At 38.7% G+C, this 19,233-nt stretch overlaps 1 protein-coding gene across 10 annotated transcripts in view; it reads right to left on the bottom strand.

Moving 5' to 3' along the window:
- BIRC6 (baculoviral IAP repeat containing 6) overlaps positions 1–19,233 on the bottom strand; it is a 229,460-nt gene that overhangs the window by 4,276 nt on the left and 205,951 nt on the right. For all 10 annotated transcript variants that reach the window (XM_027620739.2, XM_027620742.2, XM_027620746.2 and 7 more), the window contains 4 exons: positions 16,314–16,531; positions 14,532–14,693; positions 11,449–11,526; positions 4,149–4,337 (listed from right to left, as the gene is read on the bottom strand). In XM_027620739.2, coding sequence (XP_027476540.2) covers positions 4,149–4,337; positions 11,449–11,526; positions 14,532–14,693; positions 16,314–16,531 — 647 coding nt within the window. The remainder of the gene's footprint in view (positions 1–4,148; positions 4,338–11,448; positions 11,527–14,531; positions 14,694–16,313; positions 16,532–19,233) is intronic.

Raw genomic sequence — 19,233 nt, 5'->3', positions numbered from 1 at the left:
CCCGTGTGGGGCTCCAACTCACAACTCTGAGATCGAAACCAAGAGCCACCCAGGTGCCCCAAAGGTAACCTTCCTTGTAATAACTGTGGTTTTTATATGCAATTAAAAAAATTCTTTGAAAAATTAGAATTTCTTCCTTTCTGTGTAAGCAGTAGGAGCCTACTTCTGACATATTTAAGTTAGAAAATAGATCAATTTGGAAATATTATATCAATTAAAAAATACTATTCTGGGGGCGCCTGGGTGGCTCAGTCGTTAAGCGTCTGCCTTCGGCTCAGGTCATGGTCCCAGGGTCCTGGGATGGAGCCCCGCATTGGGCTCCCTGCTCAGCGGGGAGCCTGCTTCTCCCTCTCCCTCTGCCCCTCCCCCTGGCTCATGCTCACTCTCTTTCCCAAACGAATAAAATCTTTTTTTTTTAAAGATTTTACCCATTCATCTGTGAGAGAGAGACAGAGATTGAGGGCACAAACGGGATGAGTGGCAGGCAGAGGAAGAAGCAGGCTCCCTGCTGAGCAATGAGCCCAATTCAGGACTCGATCCCGGGACTCTGGGATCATGACCTGAGCCAAAGGCAGACGCCCAACCAAATGAGCCACCCAGGCATCACTAAATAAATAAAATCTTAAAAAAAAAAAAAAAACCCTGGGGCGCCTGGGTGGCTCAGTTGGTTAAGCAACTGCCTTCGGCTCAGGTCATGATCCTGGAGTCCCGGGATCGAGTCCCGCATCGGGCTCCCTGCTCAGCGGGGAGCCTGCTTCTCCCTCTGACCTTCCTCCCTCTCATGCTGTTTCTCTCTCTCTCTCTCTCTCTCAAATAAATAAATAAAATCTTTAAAAAAAACAACACAAAACCCAAAAACCCAAACTACTATTCTGCATTTTTCCCTTCCTTCTCCTAATGTCCTCCATGCTGTTCCTTATGTTCCACAAATAAGTGAAACCATATAATTGAGTTTCTCTGCTTGACTTATTTCACTTAGCATCATCTCCTCCAGTCCCACCCATGTTGATGTAAAAGTTGGGTATTCATCCTTTCTGATGGCTGAGTGATATTCCATTGTATATATGGACCAGACTAACATAACACAATAAAAAAAAATTATATAAAAAAACAAAAACAAATTAAGAAACCCCACGTTTTAAACAGGTACTCTTGATCCCAGGACCCTGGGATCATGACCTGAGCCGAAGGCAGACACTTAACGACTGAGCCACCCAGGCGCCCCCTATCCTGACTTCTTTAAGCATGTTAGTTTTACTCATTTCTGAACTTTTTATAAAAGGAATCATGAAATGTACTTGTTTATGCTTGGCTTCTTAAATTGTATTTATGATATTTGTCCACATTAACGTACATAGCAGTTCATTCATGCTGCTGTATTCCATTTTATGAATATTCCATAATTTGTCTATTCATTCTTTTGATAGACAAGTGAACTGTTTCCAGTTTTTGACAGTTACGAATAATGTTAAGAACATTCTCTATACCCAATTTCTAGGAAGCACATACCAAGTAGTAGAACTGCTGGTCACTCAGCATATATTCAGCTGATCAGACTCTGCTAAAGAGTTTTCCAAAGCGGCTATACTGATTTATATTCCCATCAGAAGTGCATCAGAGTTTCAGTTGCTGCACATCCTAACATTTGGTACCAAAAGCCTTTAAATTCCTAGATATGCTGAAGAGTAAGAAAGGGGCCAGACAATGTGGGGCTTTGCAGGCCATGGTAAGGACTTTGGGTTTTCTTCTTCATATAACGGGAAGTCAATGGAGATGATGAGATTATGTGTGGTAATCTCTGCAGAAGGACAGGAGTGGAAGCAGGAAGACTGGTGAGGAAACTACCTCAAATATTCAAGCAAGGGGTAGGTGACAGTGCCTTGAAATAGGCTGGTAATGGCCAAGATGGTTTTAACCGCCATATTTTCATTATGTTTTGAAGGGTGGAGCCCAACAAGATTTGTCATTAGACTGAATGTGTTATGTCAGAAAAAGAATCAAGTCACAGGTGGTACAGGTTTGGGGCTTAGATGATAGCGCTTTTACTGAGAGAGGGAGGGAAGTAAGGAAGAACCAAGAGTTCAGTTTTAGTGTTAAGATGACTTTTGTACAATCTAGTGGACTTGTAAAGTAGTTTATGTATCTGGATTCACTGAGTCTTAAGGGCACTGAAGAAATTCATGATACAAGAGGAGGAATATACGTTTTTCAAGGGCAGGAACTGAGCTTCATTTATCCTTGAGTTCTGAGTACCTTAGTGCAGTGCCTAATAACAGTTCACATTCAATATGGGTGTAAAATGAATTACTTAATATAAGTAACCCAAGCTTGGGATGCCTAGGTGGCTCAGTTGGTTAAGCATCTGCCTTCAGGGGCGCCTGGGTGGCTCAGTTGGTTAAGCGACTGCCTTCGGCTCAGGTCATGATCCTGGAGTCCCAGGATCGAGTCCCGCATCGGGCTCCCTGCTTGGCAGGGAGTCTGCTTCTCCCTCTGACCCTCTTCCCTCTCGTGCTCTCTATCTCTCATTCTCTCTCTCTCAAATAAATAAATAAAATCTTAAAAAAAAAAAAAAAGCATCTGCCTTCAGCTCAGGTCATGATCCCAGGGTCCTGGGATCGAGTCCCACATTGCTGGGTGAGGAGCCCATTTCTCCCTCTGCCTGCCACTCCCCCTGCTTGTGTGCTCTGACAAATAAATGAATAAAATCTTAAAAAAAAAAAAAAAGTAAGCCAAACTAGAAAAAGGATAGAATATGCTTCAGAGCACAAAGACATATGTTTGTATTGCCAGTAATATTAGGAAAAGTGAATTCCCACGGCCTTCCAAGGTAAAATGCAAGCCTTTGCAAAAATAAAACACCCAACTTTATCATTCAAAGTATAAATTCATTTAGTAATAATAAAAATGAAAGGAGAAATGTTCTTTCTACATCCTTTCAAAGTATATTCATCATTGCTATTTGATGATAAGAAGGGCTTCAGGTATGATGCTACCCAGCAGCCACACATAACTGCTTAGTTAGGTTAAAGATCAATTTGCTGGGGGCGCCTGGGTGGCTCAGTTGTTAAGCGTCTGCCTTCGGCTCGGGTCGTGATCCCAGGGTCCTGGGATCGAGCCCCACATCGGGCTCCCTGCTCCATGGGAAGCCTGCTTCTCCCTCTCCCACTCCCCCTGCCTGTGTTCCCTCTCTCACTGTGTCTCTGTCAAATAAAATCTTAAAAAAAAAAAAAAAAAATCAATTTGCTGGCAGGTAAATATGCCAATTTTTCCTTTAAAATGTTGAGTTTCTAGCACAATTTAAGAAAGTGATGATGAAGAGAAGCACTTTTTAAAAAGAAATATGTTTTACAATATAGTAAAGTAAGATGTGATAAAGTAGTTTGATATCACAGCTGAAGAACAGAACCATACTGGCATGCATGGGTGGCTCAGTAGGTTAAGCGTCTGCCTTTGGCTCAGGTCATGATCCCAGGGTCCTGGGATCGAGCCCCGTGTCGGGCTCCCTGCTCAGTGGGGAGCCTGCTTCTCCCTCTGATGCTCCCCCTGCTTGTGCTCTCTCTCTTTCTCTCTCTACCTCTGACAAATAAAGAAAATCTTTAAAAACAAACAAACAAAAGAATACAATCATATTTTAGGAAGACTATGGAGAGACAACTAACCACAAGGAGAGTCACTTTTCAGGGGGTGAAATAAAAGCACTTATGAATATCAAGACAGGTTTCAGAAACTTACTAAGTCCAACTTTTTCCTAAAGGAAAGAAAATGTCTTCTCTTCAATATTCACACACAGATATTAGTATAAGGGCAAAGTTTCTATTCGTAAGACAACTTTAGAAAGTACCTTGCTTGACCTCTAATAAAAAATAATATTTTTATGAGAACTACTTTAAAAACACAGTTTGCTAGTAAAATAGTAACTGTTAAAAATAAGAAATTAAAAAATTGTCCCAAAATATAGTCAGATGCCTTGTAGGAAGTAGGTGGTTTTAAAATTCACCTCTATTATATTATTACTCATCTTTTATGATTAAAAGTATAATTAAGTTTAGTATACCACAGACTATTTAATATAAAGGCAGGTACAATACTAATAAACAATATTCTGTAATGCCTTTAATAAAGTATTTCATTAATTTTATTGAACATACCTCTTTAAAGCACGGTGAAGGGTTTCTGATTTGTTCTAGCATTGCCCACTTAACCGTTGCTTGTCTAATGTTTCCATCATATTCTCGAGAACTCTGTGTGCCACTGGGAGTGCCTCTAGACCGTTCATATCCTGGTTCATTAAAATAAGGCTCAGCTACTAATATAAGGGACTGAACAGACACCAACACCTGAGGAACAAAGAAATAAAGACAAGTTATAATGGGACATTTTTATTACCAGTAAACTGGTATCTTTTAATATGTGCTTCCACGTATTTTTATCACCATAAAATTGATGTTAATCATTAGGACACTGAAATACTGTATTATTATTATGTTTTTAAGATTTTATTTATTTATTTGACAGAGAGAGAGAGACAGCGAGAGAGGGAACACAAGCAGGGGGAGTGGGAGAGGGAGAAGCCGGCTTCCCGCCAAACAGGGAGCCCGATGTAGGGCTCAACCCCAGGACCCTGGGATCATAACCTGAGCTGAAGGCAGATGCTTAACGACTGAGCCACCCAGGCGCCCTGAAATACTGTATTATTAAAAGCAAAATTAAAATAGGTACAGAAGTGGGGCACCTGGGTGTCTCAGTCAGTTAAATGTCTGCCTTTGGCCCAGGTCATGATCCCAGGGTTCTGGGAACAAGTCCCATATCAGGCTCCCTGCTCAGTGGGGAGCCTGCTTCTCCCTCTGCCCTCTCCCCACCCTCCACCTCACTCGTGCTCTCGCTTTTCCTTGCAAAAATAAATACAAAAAATCTTTTAAAAAAAAGGTACAATAGACTCATATATTTGTATCTTATATTTTATATTCTTGAATCCTTGAAAAAAATAGAACTAAAGATATTTCCTGAAACTGCTATAAAAACATTTGTTTATAAACATCCCACACCAATTTAAACATTATTGTGCTCTAACTGTCCTGACTCTCAAAGAGCATAATGGTAACCATGCACTCTTAATAATACTCACTTGTAGGAAAAACGAGCCAAGACGCAATCTTTATTTTTTACTCCAAGGAAAATAAATACTTTTTAAAGGCATCTTGTATTTGCCTTTTTAAAAAAGATTTATTTATTTATTTATTTATTTATTTATTTATTTTTAAGATTTTATTTATTTATTTGACAGAAAGAGAGAGAGAGTACAAGTAGGCAGAGTGGCAGGCAGAGGGAGAGGGAGAAGCAGGCTCCCTGCGGAGCAGGGAGACTGACGTGGGGCTTGATCCCAGGACCCCAGGATCATGACTGGAGCCGAAGGCAGCCGCTTAACTGACTGAGCCACCCAGGTGCCCCAAGATTTATTTATTTCTTTTAGAGAGAGAGAGAGAGCACAAGTGTCGAGGGGCAAAGGGAAAGGGAGAGAGAGAGAGAATCTCAAACATACTCTGTGCTGAGCGTGGAGCCGGACGTGGGGCTTGATCTCACAACCCTGAGATCACGAACTGAGCCAAAACCAAGATTCAGACGTTTAAATCAACTGCTCCACTCAGGTTCCCCTGCTTTTTAAAACATACACCACTTTGGGGAGCACCTGGGTGGCTCAAGTAGGTTAAACAGCTGCCTTTGGTTCAGGTCGTGTTCTCAGGGTCCTGTGATCGAGCCCCACATCGGACTCCCTGCTCAGCGGGGAGCCTGCTTCTCCCTCTCCCTCTGCCTGCCACTCTGCCTACTTGTGTGCTCTGTCAAATAAATAAGTAAAATCTTAAGAAAAACCAAACAAACATACACCACTTTGGAAGTATACAAATGCTACTTTATTTTTCTTCAGTGAACTCAGCTATGTAGGAGTCATAACATTCATTTTATGGAATTTTCTGGAGACGTGGATTATCTGACTTACTTACTCATTTTATTCACAGCACACTTTTTACTGTAGGCATAAAACTGGGCATAAAAAAAAGTAAGTTAAGAAATCCTTGGAAGGAAAAGATTTCTTTTTTAAAAGGAACTGATTTTCAATATTAAAAATTATCTAGCTCTGAGAACAATGTAAAATATTTAAGTCAGAGACCACAGTAAGCAGAATAACTTATCCCTTCAGAACCTATTTTTTGGTCATCTGTAAAATGAAGATAACAACTACTTAAAGAATGGCTGTGAGAATTAAATAAACTTTAGTTGGGAATTAAGCAGTAGTGCTCATTAAGTTTAATTTATCCACAGTGGCTATTCTTTCTTGGAGTAAAAATAACAGCAGACATCCACAAAACAGTAAAATGCAAAACAAAATCATTTCTACTCTGAAAATAGTCTTTTTACTTATGTAACATGGGCCTGCCTGCAGAAAAGCAGTCAGCATGAGTTCCATTTTTTTTTTTAAAGATTTTATTTATTTATATGACAGAGAGAGACAGCGAGAGAGGGAACACAAGCAGGGGGAGTGGGAAAGGGAGAAGCAGGCTTCCCGCTGAGCAGAGAGCCTGACATGGGGCTCGATCCCATGACCTGAGCCGAAGGCAGCTGCTTAACCAACCGAGCCACCCAGGTGCCCCATCATGAGTTCCATTTTGATCAACAGAACTTAAAAGAGCTACCTGGATCAAACCAAAATATGATGTTTATCATAGCTACATCTGGCTAAAGTGTTTTCTTAGAATATGAGCTGACAATGAATAACAGAAAAACATCCATTACATAGCATAGTATATTAACATATATACAGTTATACTGAAGTTAATAATAAACAATATATTTTCATTCTGTAATACAGGTTCCCTGATTCCTAGTCAATCCTTTGATACTTTAACAAAGTCAAGAGTTACAGACTTTTATTCATAAGCTGAATTTACAGTCCCTCTCCTCTTCAGTTTTATATTAGTATCCACAAAAGTGCAAGAAGTTTTCATTGTAATTTGTTTGGAACTGACCAAATCAAGAACCATGTAACAGCTTCCTTTCACTATCTGTGTGTAAACAAAAATTTTAAAGCTGTTGGGTGGTCTTCTACCAGGCCACTCAACTAGTTAGCAATCAAGTCTCCTACAATCTTATATATTCATTTGGTCACTTTATTCCTACCACTATCCATTCTTGTGACTCATTCTTATCTTATCCTTAGATTATCCACTAATTTGCCATATTCCTCCTTCTACCCCACATCCCTTAGGAATTATTAACTTTTGATTTCCTGTATTTTCATGTTGTATCTAAAATTTTACTATGGATATTTCAAACATAGGAAAGTACAGAGTATGTAATCCGAAATACTAACTTGCAACAAGAAACTCTATCAGAAGAAATAATAACGTCTTTGGTGTGAGGGAAACACTCTTCATTAGTAAAATGCTTTTAGCCTTTTAAAATGGTAAGTACCTGCCTCTGGAAAATTATGCTGCTATTGAGTAGGACTGTAAACAGTGGATGATTTCCAGAACTTTCCATTTTAAGAAAAATTGTTTCAGGGGCATCTGGGTGGCTCAGTTAAGCGTCTACCTTCAACTCAGGTCATGATCTCAGGGTCCTGGGACTAAGCCCAACATCTGGCTCCCTGCTCAGCGGGGAGGGCTCCCTGCTCAGTGCGGAGTCCACTTCTTCCTCTTCCTCTGCTCCCCGCCCCACCACTCATGCTCACTATCTTGCTTGTTCTCGCTCTCAAATAAATAAAATCTTTAAAAAAAAAGAAAAAAATGGTTTCTCATATATATATATATAACAATTTTATTTATATATTTGAGAGAGAGACAGAGAGAGCACAAGCGGGGGAGGAGGAGAGGCAGAGGTATAAGCAGACTCCCTGCTGAGACATGGGGCTTGATCCCAGGACCCTGGGATTAAGACCTGAGCTGAAGTCAGATGCTTAACTGACTGAGCCACCCAGGTGCCCCAATGGTAATATCTATTATAAATGGTTGATTACATGAACCATATATTATGTTTAACTCCTCTTGCATATGACGTCTTTATTAACATGCAACTGGATGAAACTATTCACAAGGCATTATAATAGGTATTTTAAGTACATTATAGAAACATTAAAAACTAGTTATAGCAATGCTAAAATTTGGTGCTACTGTAACAATTTTTTTTAACTTTATTTATTTAATTGGCAGAGAGAGAGACAGCGAGACAGGGAACACAAGCAGAGGGAGTGGGAGAGGGAGAAGCAGGCTTCCTGCCGAGCAGGGAGCCCGATGCGGGGCTCGATCCCAGGACCCCGGGATCATGACCTGAGCCAAAGGCAGTCGCTTAACCGACTGAGCCACCCAGGCGCCCCTTTGGTGCTACTGTAACAATTCTGATGAAAGTTTTAATGAATAATAAGACTTTTGATTTTAAATTGTGCTAACAGTTAAGACAATTACTATGCTACTGATGGATATGAGACCTATGGCATAAGACTACCATATGTGATATTTTTATACAAATAACCATTACTCTTTTAAGAATTTCACTACAGAGAAACCAAGCAATTCTAATAAAGCTTGCCACTGTCCAAAATATCTTGGAATTGTTTTTAATTATATATAACCTTCAGAAACTTTTTGTGGAATATTTTCAATCTAGCAAAAGTACTTTTATTCTTTGTGCACATGTGATAAATAAAAAGGTAAAACAACGTTGGTTCCCAAAATCTAACCAAGAAGAAATTAAGTAATTTACCCTGATCCTCCCTAGTTTGCCCCTGAAGAAAGTTTCTAACAGAGCACAAAGAGCAATGTTTTCCTGCCTGCATGCATTTTTTTCTTGTATAATATATAATAAAAGAACCTCACAAAGAGACCACTATTTCTTAGGACAGATGCAAAAATCCTCAAATAAAATGCTAGCAAACTGAATCCAGTAATATATAAAAAGAATTATATACCAAGAGACCAAGTGGATTTATCCCAGGAATGCAAGGTTGGTCTAACACCCCAAAATTAATATAATATGTTGTATTAATAAAATTTAAAAAATAGTAATCATTTCAACAGATGCAGAGAAAGTATCTGATAAAATCCAACATCTATTTGTAATAAAAATACTCAGTAAGCCAGGAATAAAGAGGAATGTCCTCAACCTGATGAAGAGAATTTATGAAAAACTCACAGGTCACATGACACTCAATGGGGAAAGACTGAGAGCTTTCCTCCCTAAGATCTGGAGGAGGACAAGGCTATTCACTTTCGCCACAGAAAAGAGAGCCTCCTCTTGTTCTGCCCAAGTCAGTTTGTCCCAGATCTGAAAACCTAGACTTAGGAAACTATCTAAAATAAAGAGAATGTCATATAGTAACTGTTATCATTTATAAAACTAAAAAAATCAGAAGTGAAATAGTTAAGCCAATAATGGAGAAACAGTTCAATTACAATATATGAACTCAAAGATTATTAATAGCAATTAGAAATTATAAAAACATAACTTGGAAAAATGGATATGCTCTAATGTTACGTGAACAGAACAAGGTACAAATGATGTATCTAATATGTTAATCATCATTCTGTGAACTATGTATACAAAAGCAACAACAAAACCCTAAAGGGAACATATAGAAAATTTTTATGTATGGGTACTTAAGTTTCCAAACTCGTAAAATTTAAATCCCTGAGCATAAGTTGCTTTATTTCACAAGATTTTGGATATATATTAGGTATACAGGCAATATAAAAGTTAAAAGCAAATTAAATTTTAAAATAAAAAACTTTGAAAATTATAAATTTATTTTTTAAATTATATAAATTGAACAAAAAATTCAATTCTCAGCTAAGTCTAATTTACTTTATGAAAAATAGGATATTTCTGAATTTCCTTTTGTAGTAAAACTTGTCATAAGCTTAGTTTGTGTTGATAAGAGGAACATACATGTAAAAAAAAATTTTTTTTGCAGAGTTTTTATTTATTTATTTGACAGAGACACAGTGAGAGAGGGAACACAAGCAGAGGGAGTGGGAGAGGGAGAAGCAGGCTTCCCGCCGAACGGGGAGCCCGATGCGGGGCTCGATCCCAGGACTCCGGGACCATGACCTGGGCCGAAGGCAGACGCCCCACGACTGAGCCACCCAGGCGTCCCCATGTAAAAAAATATTTTAAGGTTTTTGGACTAGAATTGAAATAATCACTTCTAAAATGAAGTAGTACTTGGGAGGAATATTCTAGTAACTTTCTTACAGTTCTTTGCATGAATCATGTAACATTTTTTCTTAAAGGTCTCAAGATTAACAAAAAGGGAAAAATTATTGGTACTATTTTCTTTTTTTTAAAGATTTTATTTATTACACCCACAGAGAGAGAGAGAGAGAGAGAGCATGCACAAGCAAGGGGAGCAGCAAACAACAGGCAGAGGGGGAGAGAGAAGCAGGCTCCCCGCTGAGCAGGGAGCCAGATATGGGGCTCAATCCCAGGACCTTGGGATCATGACCAGAGGTGAAGTGAGACACTTAAACCAACTGAGCCACCCAGGTGCCCCTTGGTACTATTTTCTTAATTCATGAGGATACTGCAAAGTCTTTCCAGAGAACCAAAAAAGTGACATCCTAAGGAATTATTTTTCATATCTTCTTTCACCTAATTCAAAATAAAAGTGTAGAAAAAGAATCTTTTCAGGATAGGCTTAGCTGGAGATAATTTATGATGGTTTCTCTTAAACACTAAACTTCAAATGTGAGTTTAAACTATTATGAGCAGTAATGATTTGTTTCTGCTTCCTCAATAAACAAGCACAAAAGTTAATTCATGTTGTTAACATGCTTACCACCTGTCCATCTCTTAGCTGGGATTCTTAACTATGGAGGTAAAGCATCAACAAAAAGCATCTGATGGGCTATAATACAACATATTATGTGCTCAAGTGGTATGTGGAAATTAATTTCCAAAATTCAAGACTATGAAATATGTGTGTCAAATGCTCTGCAAAATAAGAACTTCAAATCCCAAGTTTTATGAATTCTAGGACAGTGCTTCTGAACCTCAGATGAGTCCCATTATTAAGGAGATTAGAGAAAAACCGTATTATATGTGGAAGAAAATGTAATACTAGTAGTTTAATAATTCTACTCACATGAGTTTAAGCCCTGTGACTGGGAGATGGGAGAAAATTATGTCTTATGCTATCTTTTTGCACCATAGTGTACTTTAAGGGCAACTTAGGAATTTTGTTAAAGGTAATTTTGGCAAAGTGCAACTTTTGTCTTATGCCCTAACTTAAGATTCTAAACTCCAGATGAGACAAGACTCACTGTACTAACTGCTCACCTATAAGCTATTTAGGATAGCTTTTTTGGTTTACTATGTTTATTCTTGGTCACTAAAACCAATTTTTTTAAAAACACAGATAGTTCTTTATTTTCTAAGTGAAACTCAGAGAAATGTGTTTACTTGCAAAAAGCTTGAGGTCTGAGGATTCCACTTCTCTTCTGGTCTTCCATGCCACGTATTTAAGATGCTTAAACAAACCTGAGGAAGAAGGGAAGAAAGCATAAACAGAATTGAGTGCTTTTTAAAAGCAAACTGCCGCAACTAGAAGCAAAACTGAAATGCTATCATGTCACAGTATCTCAGTTTTATGTCCCCCAGCAAAACACTAAGGGTCAGTCTGTTAGAACAAACTGGCATCTTCAGATGTGATCCAAATCTGTATGGCATTACAATTCCTTCATAATGAAAAATAACTCTTTGCCAAATCTTTTTTTTTTTTAAGATTTTATTTATTTGACAGAGACAGTAAGAGAGGGAACACAGCCGGAAGAGTTGGAGAGGGAGAAGCAGGCCTCCCGCTGAGCAGGGAAACCGATGTGGGGCTTGATCCCAGAACCCTGAGATCAGGACCTGAGCCAAAGGCAGACATTTAACAACTGAGCCACCCAGGCACCCCTTTGCCAAACCTTTTAAAAAAAAAATTTCAGTGGGAAAAAGTAGTACCATTTTACATTAAAAAAATCTCTCTCAGGGCGCCTGGGTAGCTCAGTTGGTTAAGTGTTTGCCTTCAGCTCAGGTCATGATCTCATGGTCCTGGGATCAAGGCCAGCAACGGGCTCTCTGCTCAGCAGGGAGTCTGCTTCTCCCCCTGCTTGTGTTCTCTCTCTCTCAAATAAATAAATAAAAATCTTAAAAAAAAAAAAACTCTCTTGAAATTTTGTAAATTTCCAAATGGATATGGTTTAATAGAAGAGATCTTGATTTCCTATTTGCCTCTACATTCAATTTGTTACAATATATTGTTCAGATGGAAGTATATGGAAAAATCTAGCTTCACATAAACATGAAGTTGGAAGAAGGAGGACTCAAAGACCCCCTGCAAGGGCCTTGAGGATCTATCTGCTGGGTTCCTCAGAACAAACTTCACAACACATATACTTGTTCACTCAGACAGCAAGAATGAACTCAAACTATCTGCCAGAGGTTAAGAGGTCATTCTGGGAAAAACAGAACTGGGGACATTTTATCTATACTTGTGTACTAACAACTTCATATAATGGGCAACAGACTTGGCAAATAAGTGGTCCTAAATAAAGCGAGAAGTCCATCTCCTTGCTCTTCCTGCAATCGTTGTATGATAGCAATATGCAAAATATACTAATTCATTTAGGACATAATTTCATTAATTTTTTATTTTTTTATTTATTTGACAGAGAGAGACACAGAGAGAGAAAACATAAGCAGGGGGAGTGGGAGAGGGAGAAGCAGACTTCTGCCGAGCAGGGAGCCTGATGCGGGGCTCGATCCCAGGACCCTGGGATCATGACCTGAGCTGAAGGCAGATGTTTAACGACTGAGCCACCCAGGAGCCCCAATAATTTTTTTTTAAAGATTTTATTTATTTATTTGATGGAGAGAGACACAGTGAGAGAGGGAACACAAGCAGGGGGAGTGGGAGAGGGAGAAGCAGGCTTCTCGCGGAGCAGGGAGCCCAACACCGGGCTCGATCCCAAGACCCTGGGATCATGACCTGAGCCGAAGGCAGATGCTTAACGGCTGAGCCACCCAGGCGCTCCTCATTAATAATTTTAAGAGACTTGTACCTGAACAGCTTTGTACACCATTACTTAAGGTACTGTCAAACATTTCATTTTCAGAGCATCCCCGTGACTACCAATGGCAGGTATTCTTACCCCTACCTAGAGATCTGGAATCTCTAGGTTAAATGTTACCAGTGTACAATATAGCAAAGACTATATAATTCAGGATATTCAACTCTCAGGCCCTTACCTGCTTCCTTATACCATTAAGTCTTCTCCCCCCCACCTTTTTCTTTGGTGAGAGGGAGAGAGGGAGAGGGAGAATCTTAAGCAGGCTCCATACCCAGTAAGGAGCCCGATGCAGGGCTCGATCTCATGACCCTGAGATCATGATATGAGCCGAAATCAAGAGTCCGACGCTTAAATGACTGAGCCACCCAGGAGCCCGTATGCCATTAAGTCTCAAGGAAGTAATTTCTTAAATAAATTTTAACATTTTACACTTAAACTCTTCAGATTCTAGTCTCTCTTCAGTAAGGTCAACATTGTTATATCCTCTTCTCTGCTCAGTTATAAAAGATCCGTTCTTTGTTCTTCCAAAGCAAGTAAGGTCTACCTCTCACTAAATCTCCTGCAATAAACTCACAAAGCAAATTCCGGTTTTATGATCTGAGTTTATGATGAAGACAAAAACCAAGGGAAAACTGAGTCCACCTTTAATAAACCAGATCAACTTCAAGTATTTGCTCCTCTCATCATCAAAGTGTCTGCTTATGAAGTCTATCAATTTCTTCTGATCATCTAGTAATTTTTAAACATGAAATACTTCCAGCATGGAATTCACTGTTGAAATTCCACCAAGCTCTCCAAAATTACTTTGAAAGGTGATGATTCTTCTTTTAAGTCTAATTTTAAAAGGTTTACTGTCATATGAAATGCTTTTATACCTCTTAGTCAACTTCTTTTTCAGACAGAATGCATCTTCCTATTTATTAAAAAATATAAAACACTTTAACATAAGTTAAATGGCAAACGTAAGTTCACAATTCCATGTATCATGGAAAACATGGATAGCTATGAAAGCAAGAAAAAGTGATGATATGCAACAAAGGAATACGGAGGTGACAGGACCACGCTTTCGGCATTCTGCTATCCTGAGGCACCTGTGCAAAGGTAAATGGCACTGGAGATACGGAAGGTAAAGAAAGATAAGAGACGAAGACAGGCCTCTGGCTCAGGACAGTCTCAACTGGCCAAGGACTATGTGGAGTAAGTCCCTCAGTAACTTAAGACTCTAAGTGCTTCTCAACACTGTTGTGTTTCTGTCCTTTTTGGTTCCTTCTCATTCCTCAGGCTAATCTTTGCATAGAGGAAAGAGAAGCATGAAGAAAGCCAGGGAACTCTCGGAAAGATGATAACCAAAAGAAAATTTTTGCTTAAATTACAAAGAATCTTTGGTTATAATACTTAGGCATTAGAAACAAAAGGCCGAAATTACATTACCTTGCCATCATTATAAAGGTTTGGATTGAATCGCACGCTATGACCACCAGTTGTCTCTAGATTCACAAGAGGGGGTGAACTGGGATAATCTTGAGGAAAATATACATCAAACTCAAAGCAGCCATTTGCATAAGGGGTGTCCGCTGGACCAGTTATCAGAACCTAGTATGCATGTACAAATACATAAAAGTCCATGTTACTCTTCCTTAACACTACTCGCGATTTAGAAAAACACAATCCAACATGAAATAAGGATAACCTTCTTACATCCTACATACATCTCTACCAGAATGTGTTAAAAATGAGATTAAAAGTTAAAAATAACAACATGACTAGAAATGGTTTTAGATTAGGATTAAAGTTATTTAGTTTTGGTGAAAATGGGCTATTAAAAGAAGGATGCCTTATTGGCAGCAGGAGAGCTTACCTTAACATCAAATACCCTTTAATATTAAGTTACTATTTTTCTAAGAGCTTTTCTTCATATTTTCTATTGTATTTAACAATTTGAGATTTTAGGTATACTCATCATCACATCCAAAAGGTATGAGGGTAATTTTCTGCAATACATCTTCAGATAAGTTAACATTTTGAGAAGTAACTTAGTTTTAAAAATTTTTCTCTGGGATAATGAGACAAGTAGTTAACAAAAGTTCTCATGTAACAACTTATGATAAAAAGGTTTTGAGAGAACAGTAGGTATTTCCCATAGGGTTACTGGTAATCTAAAATATAGCAGAGTACCCAACAGTGAGTATCAGAGTTATTTAATGAATTTTGTTTAAGTTGATCAACAGAGACTAACTGTGCAAGGCATGAGCAGAAAAGCCTCTGGTCCTGAATAGCTGTGTGTGGAGGCAAGTGGCACTAGAGTCTCAATCTGTGACAACTCTGATATATGGCTGGGAGCTCCGTCTTGGGATTTTTTATTTAGGTCCAGCATAATGTTTAGCAGAGACAAAGTCACAAGTCTGAACTCATGTGGTCCATTTAGTGATACAATATTCCCAAGGCAACCATTCTATAATTGGCTATTATTTGTAACAAGGAACAGGTAAGTGTGGTCAAATAGGCAAAGTCTATGAGATTTCTACTGAAAAAATTATCCAAAAGAGCAAAATAAAAAAGCAAGCAAGCAAAAAAGGTCTTCAAGTCAAGGTGTCAACAGTTAACAGATGTGTATATAAGGAAGATGTAACCCAGAATAAAATAACAAATGTAAAGAAAGGTGTGCCACCATTCCCGTCCCTGCCAGGTGTCCAATCTTTCTAATTTTCTTGCTGCAGCAATCGCTTAGAACTTAACGCCAGATCACCATAGTGTTAAACATAAAGGTGCAGTTATTTATTACTGTACTACCATTACTTAATTCATAGATATTATGGTTCTGTAAATACATGAATTTCCTAGAAAAGGAAAGAAAAAGAATAATTTTGAAGACTGATAGTACAAAACACAAAAGGAACATCTTGGATGACAAGGAAGAAATCTTAACGACTTTTTTCTACTGACCAGCATTAAATCCTTTGATACTAAGCTCTTAAAAATACCGGCTGCAAACAACCTTGACTCAAGGAAGGCATTTTGGTATTTTCTTCTAGGTATTTTGAAAAGCAGTCTCATACACATACTCTAACATTAAAAAAAGGACTCATTTCGCTAATGTCCAAAATGGTCAAAAGAATTTTTATTTATTAAAATTCATGCTATTTCTAGTGCTCTGTATGAATATTTAAATAACGACATTAGCCAGAGAGACAGAGAAATAGTTGTTTTTTCTACCTTCATGATGTCAAGTCGCTCCTCATCACAGCGCACGAACACACTCGAAGAGGATGAAAGAGGCAGTGAGGTGGACAGCGTCACGGCTTCCTGGGCAAGGCGGCGGGCGCGGGCAGCACTATTTGCATCATTTGCATTTTTCACCTGAGACATGTAGTGGTAATTTACTTTAAAACCCAATTTCCCATCTTCATCCTCAGAAACCATCTCAAATGTATCTAAAAGAACAAGAAAAAAAAAAAAAACACTGAAAAAAAGAGAGAACTAGAATGGAGGATAGTTGTTACAATGACAAAAATCACAAAGAAATCACTAGCCCTTCTTCCACCCCAAATGGAGGAGACTGAAGCCCGGCACAGAGAACACAGTCAGTGCGACTGGAACAGCACTGTATGGTGACAGATGGCAGCTACGCTTGTGGTGAGCAGAGCAGAAGGTACAGAGATCACCAATCGATGTTGTATGCCTGAAACTAATGGAACATTGTGTGTCAACTATACGCAAATAAAACAAATTTTAAAACCCCACAATGTGCAGAGGACTGAAAAAACAGGAATCATACATGTTTATGTCATACCTACTGTTAGATGGATGAACTACGTAATGGAAGCAAAAGCAGGAAATGATTTTTTTTTTAAAGATTTTATCTTTAACTAATCTCTACACCCAACATGGGGCTCGAACTTACAACTCTGAGATCAAGAGCCGCACACTCTACCAACTGAGCCAGCCAGGCACCCCCAGGAAATGATTTTTGATGTACAGTGAGGACAAACTGATAGATTGTATCAAGTAGCTATAACAATGTAAAGCAGAAGACAATTTATTCTTAAAATGAGTGGTGTAATGTTTTTGCCAATTCAGATTTTCATTTTTAAAGATAAGAATATGTCTTTTTATATTTGCACTGATTTTGGAATCCGAAAACAAAAGTCTCAGGGTGAAGTTTACTCTACTTTTAGAATTTAAGTTAATGGAATAAAAGATGATTAGGGTAATCTTCTAAGTACTTTGAGAAAATATAATTAATGGGCTAATTCTTAACCAGATTTAGAAAAGACTTAAAGTTATTCTTTACTTATAAACTCTGTACACAAAAGAAAGAAAAAAGTGGATTTGGATTTTATCTCTAGTTCGAATTACTCCACCCTAACCAATGGGTTACAACAGAGATTTATATAAATTGTAACACAAAATCAAAACCACATACTAGGGGAAATACTGTCATTAGAAGCAACAGTAAAGTCTGATCTTGTGTTCATACAATTCTAAATATATGGAAAAACTTTAATGCTATATTATAATTAGCATTAATGCACCAAATCTCACCAAGAACTTACGAAGTGCAAGGCTCTAGGCTAGGTTGTTTGGGTCAAATGATAAATAGGAAACTAAATCTGCCTTCAAGGAGTTTATAATGTAGAAAAAAGGGGAAGACCTATAAAATGTCACAGATCTGTGCACTCCGTATGTTTAAAACAGGAGTGCCACATCTTTATTTAACAAATCTTTCAGAGAGAAAAAGAAACTTTTGGTGCATTTCTTGTAGAAGCTAAAGAAACTATCATCTGCTTTGTATGAGCAGAATCTAATTTAAGAAGAAATGTTGAAAACTTAGTTTATTATACAGTACATATAACTGTTACTGATCAAATGCACTGTCTCGGCAAAATTACTTCCTGTCAGTAAACTTGTAAACTGGAGTTACTTCATCTGCCCAATTCTGCTGCCTTTCATATACTACAGAGGTAAATTTCCTTTGAATTTTATAAAGAGCAATCCACCAGAAACACACAAGCCCATTCCCATGCCTGGAGGAAAACTTTTCTATCATATGCATATAAGAGACCAGGGCCTACTAATACCAAAATTTATTACAACATTCAATTAGGGGCACCTGGGTGGCTCAGTCGGTTGAACGTTGGACTCTTGATTTCAGCCTGGGTCAGTGAGATCAAGCCCTGCGCTCATCCTGGAGTCAGCTTGATATTCTTCCTTTCCCTCTGCCCCTCCCCCTACTTGTGTGCACATGTCTGCTAAATAAATAAAGTCTTACCAAAAAAATATACTTTCACAAAGTCTGTGACACCCTCTTCAAAATGTAAAAATTAATTCCCCTTTCTTTGAGTCTGGGCTAGATTTAGTGACTTACTTCTTGAAGAATAAAGCAGAAACAATGGTATACAACCTCCAAAAGTAAATCATAAAAGGCCATGTGGCTTCCTGTTTGCACTCTGTCTCAGAGAAGCTAGATGCAATGTGTGAAGACACTCAAAAAGAGGTCCTATGGAAAGGCCCACATGGCAAGGAGCTAAAGCCTCCTATCAACCGTCACATGAGTGAGCTCCAAAGCTCAGCCCCCAGAGCCAGTCAAGATCTCACATGACTGAAGCTCCAGCCAACATCCTGACAGCAACTTTATAAGAGACCCTAAGCCAGAACCAGTGAGCTGAACCATTCCTGAATTCCTGACCCAAGGAAACTGTGAAATAATAAATATTTTATTTATTTATGTTTGTCAGAGAAAGAGAGAGAATGCACAAGCAGGGGGAGCAGCAGGCCCGATGCAGGGCTTGATCCCAGGACCCTGAGATACTGACCTGAGCTGAAGGCAGACGCTTAACGACTAAGCCCCCCAGGTGCCCCCCTTTTATAAGATTTTATTTGGGGCTCCTGCGGGGCTCAGTCGTTAAGCATCTGCCTTTGGCTCAGGTCACGATCCCAGTGTCCTGGGATCGAGCCCCACATCGGGCTCCCTGCTCTGCGGGAAGCCTGCTTCTCCGTCTCCCTCTGCCCCTGCTTGTGTTCCCTCTCTCGCTATGTCTCTCTCTGTCAAATAAATACCTTTAAAAAAAAAAACCAAAAATAAAAAAATAAAAGATTTTATTTATTTATTTAGGAAAATTTTTAAGAGAAATAA

Source organism: Zalophus californianus, chromosome 8, assembly GCF_009762305.2.
Source record: "Zalophus californianus isolate mZalCal1 chromosome 8, mZalCal1.pri.v2, whole genome shotgun sequence".
NCBI lineage: Eukaryota > Metazoa > Chordata > Mammalia > Carnivora > Otariidae > Zalophus > Zalophus californianus.
This window is presented reverse-complemented; position numbering and strand designations above follow the sequence as displayed.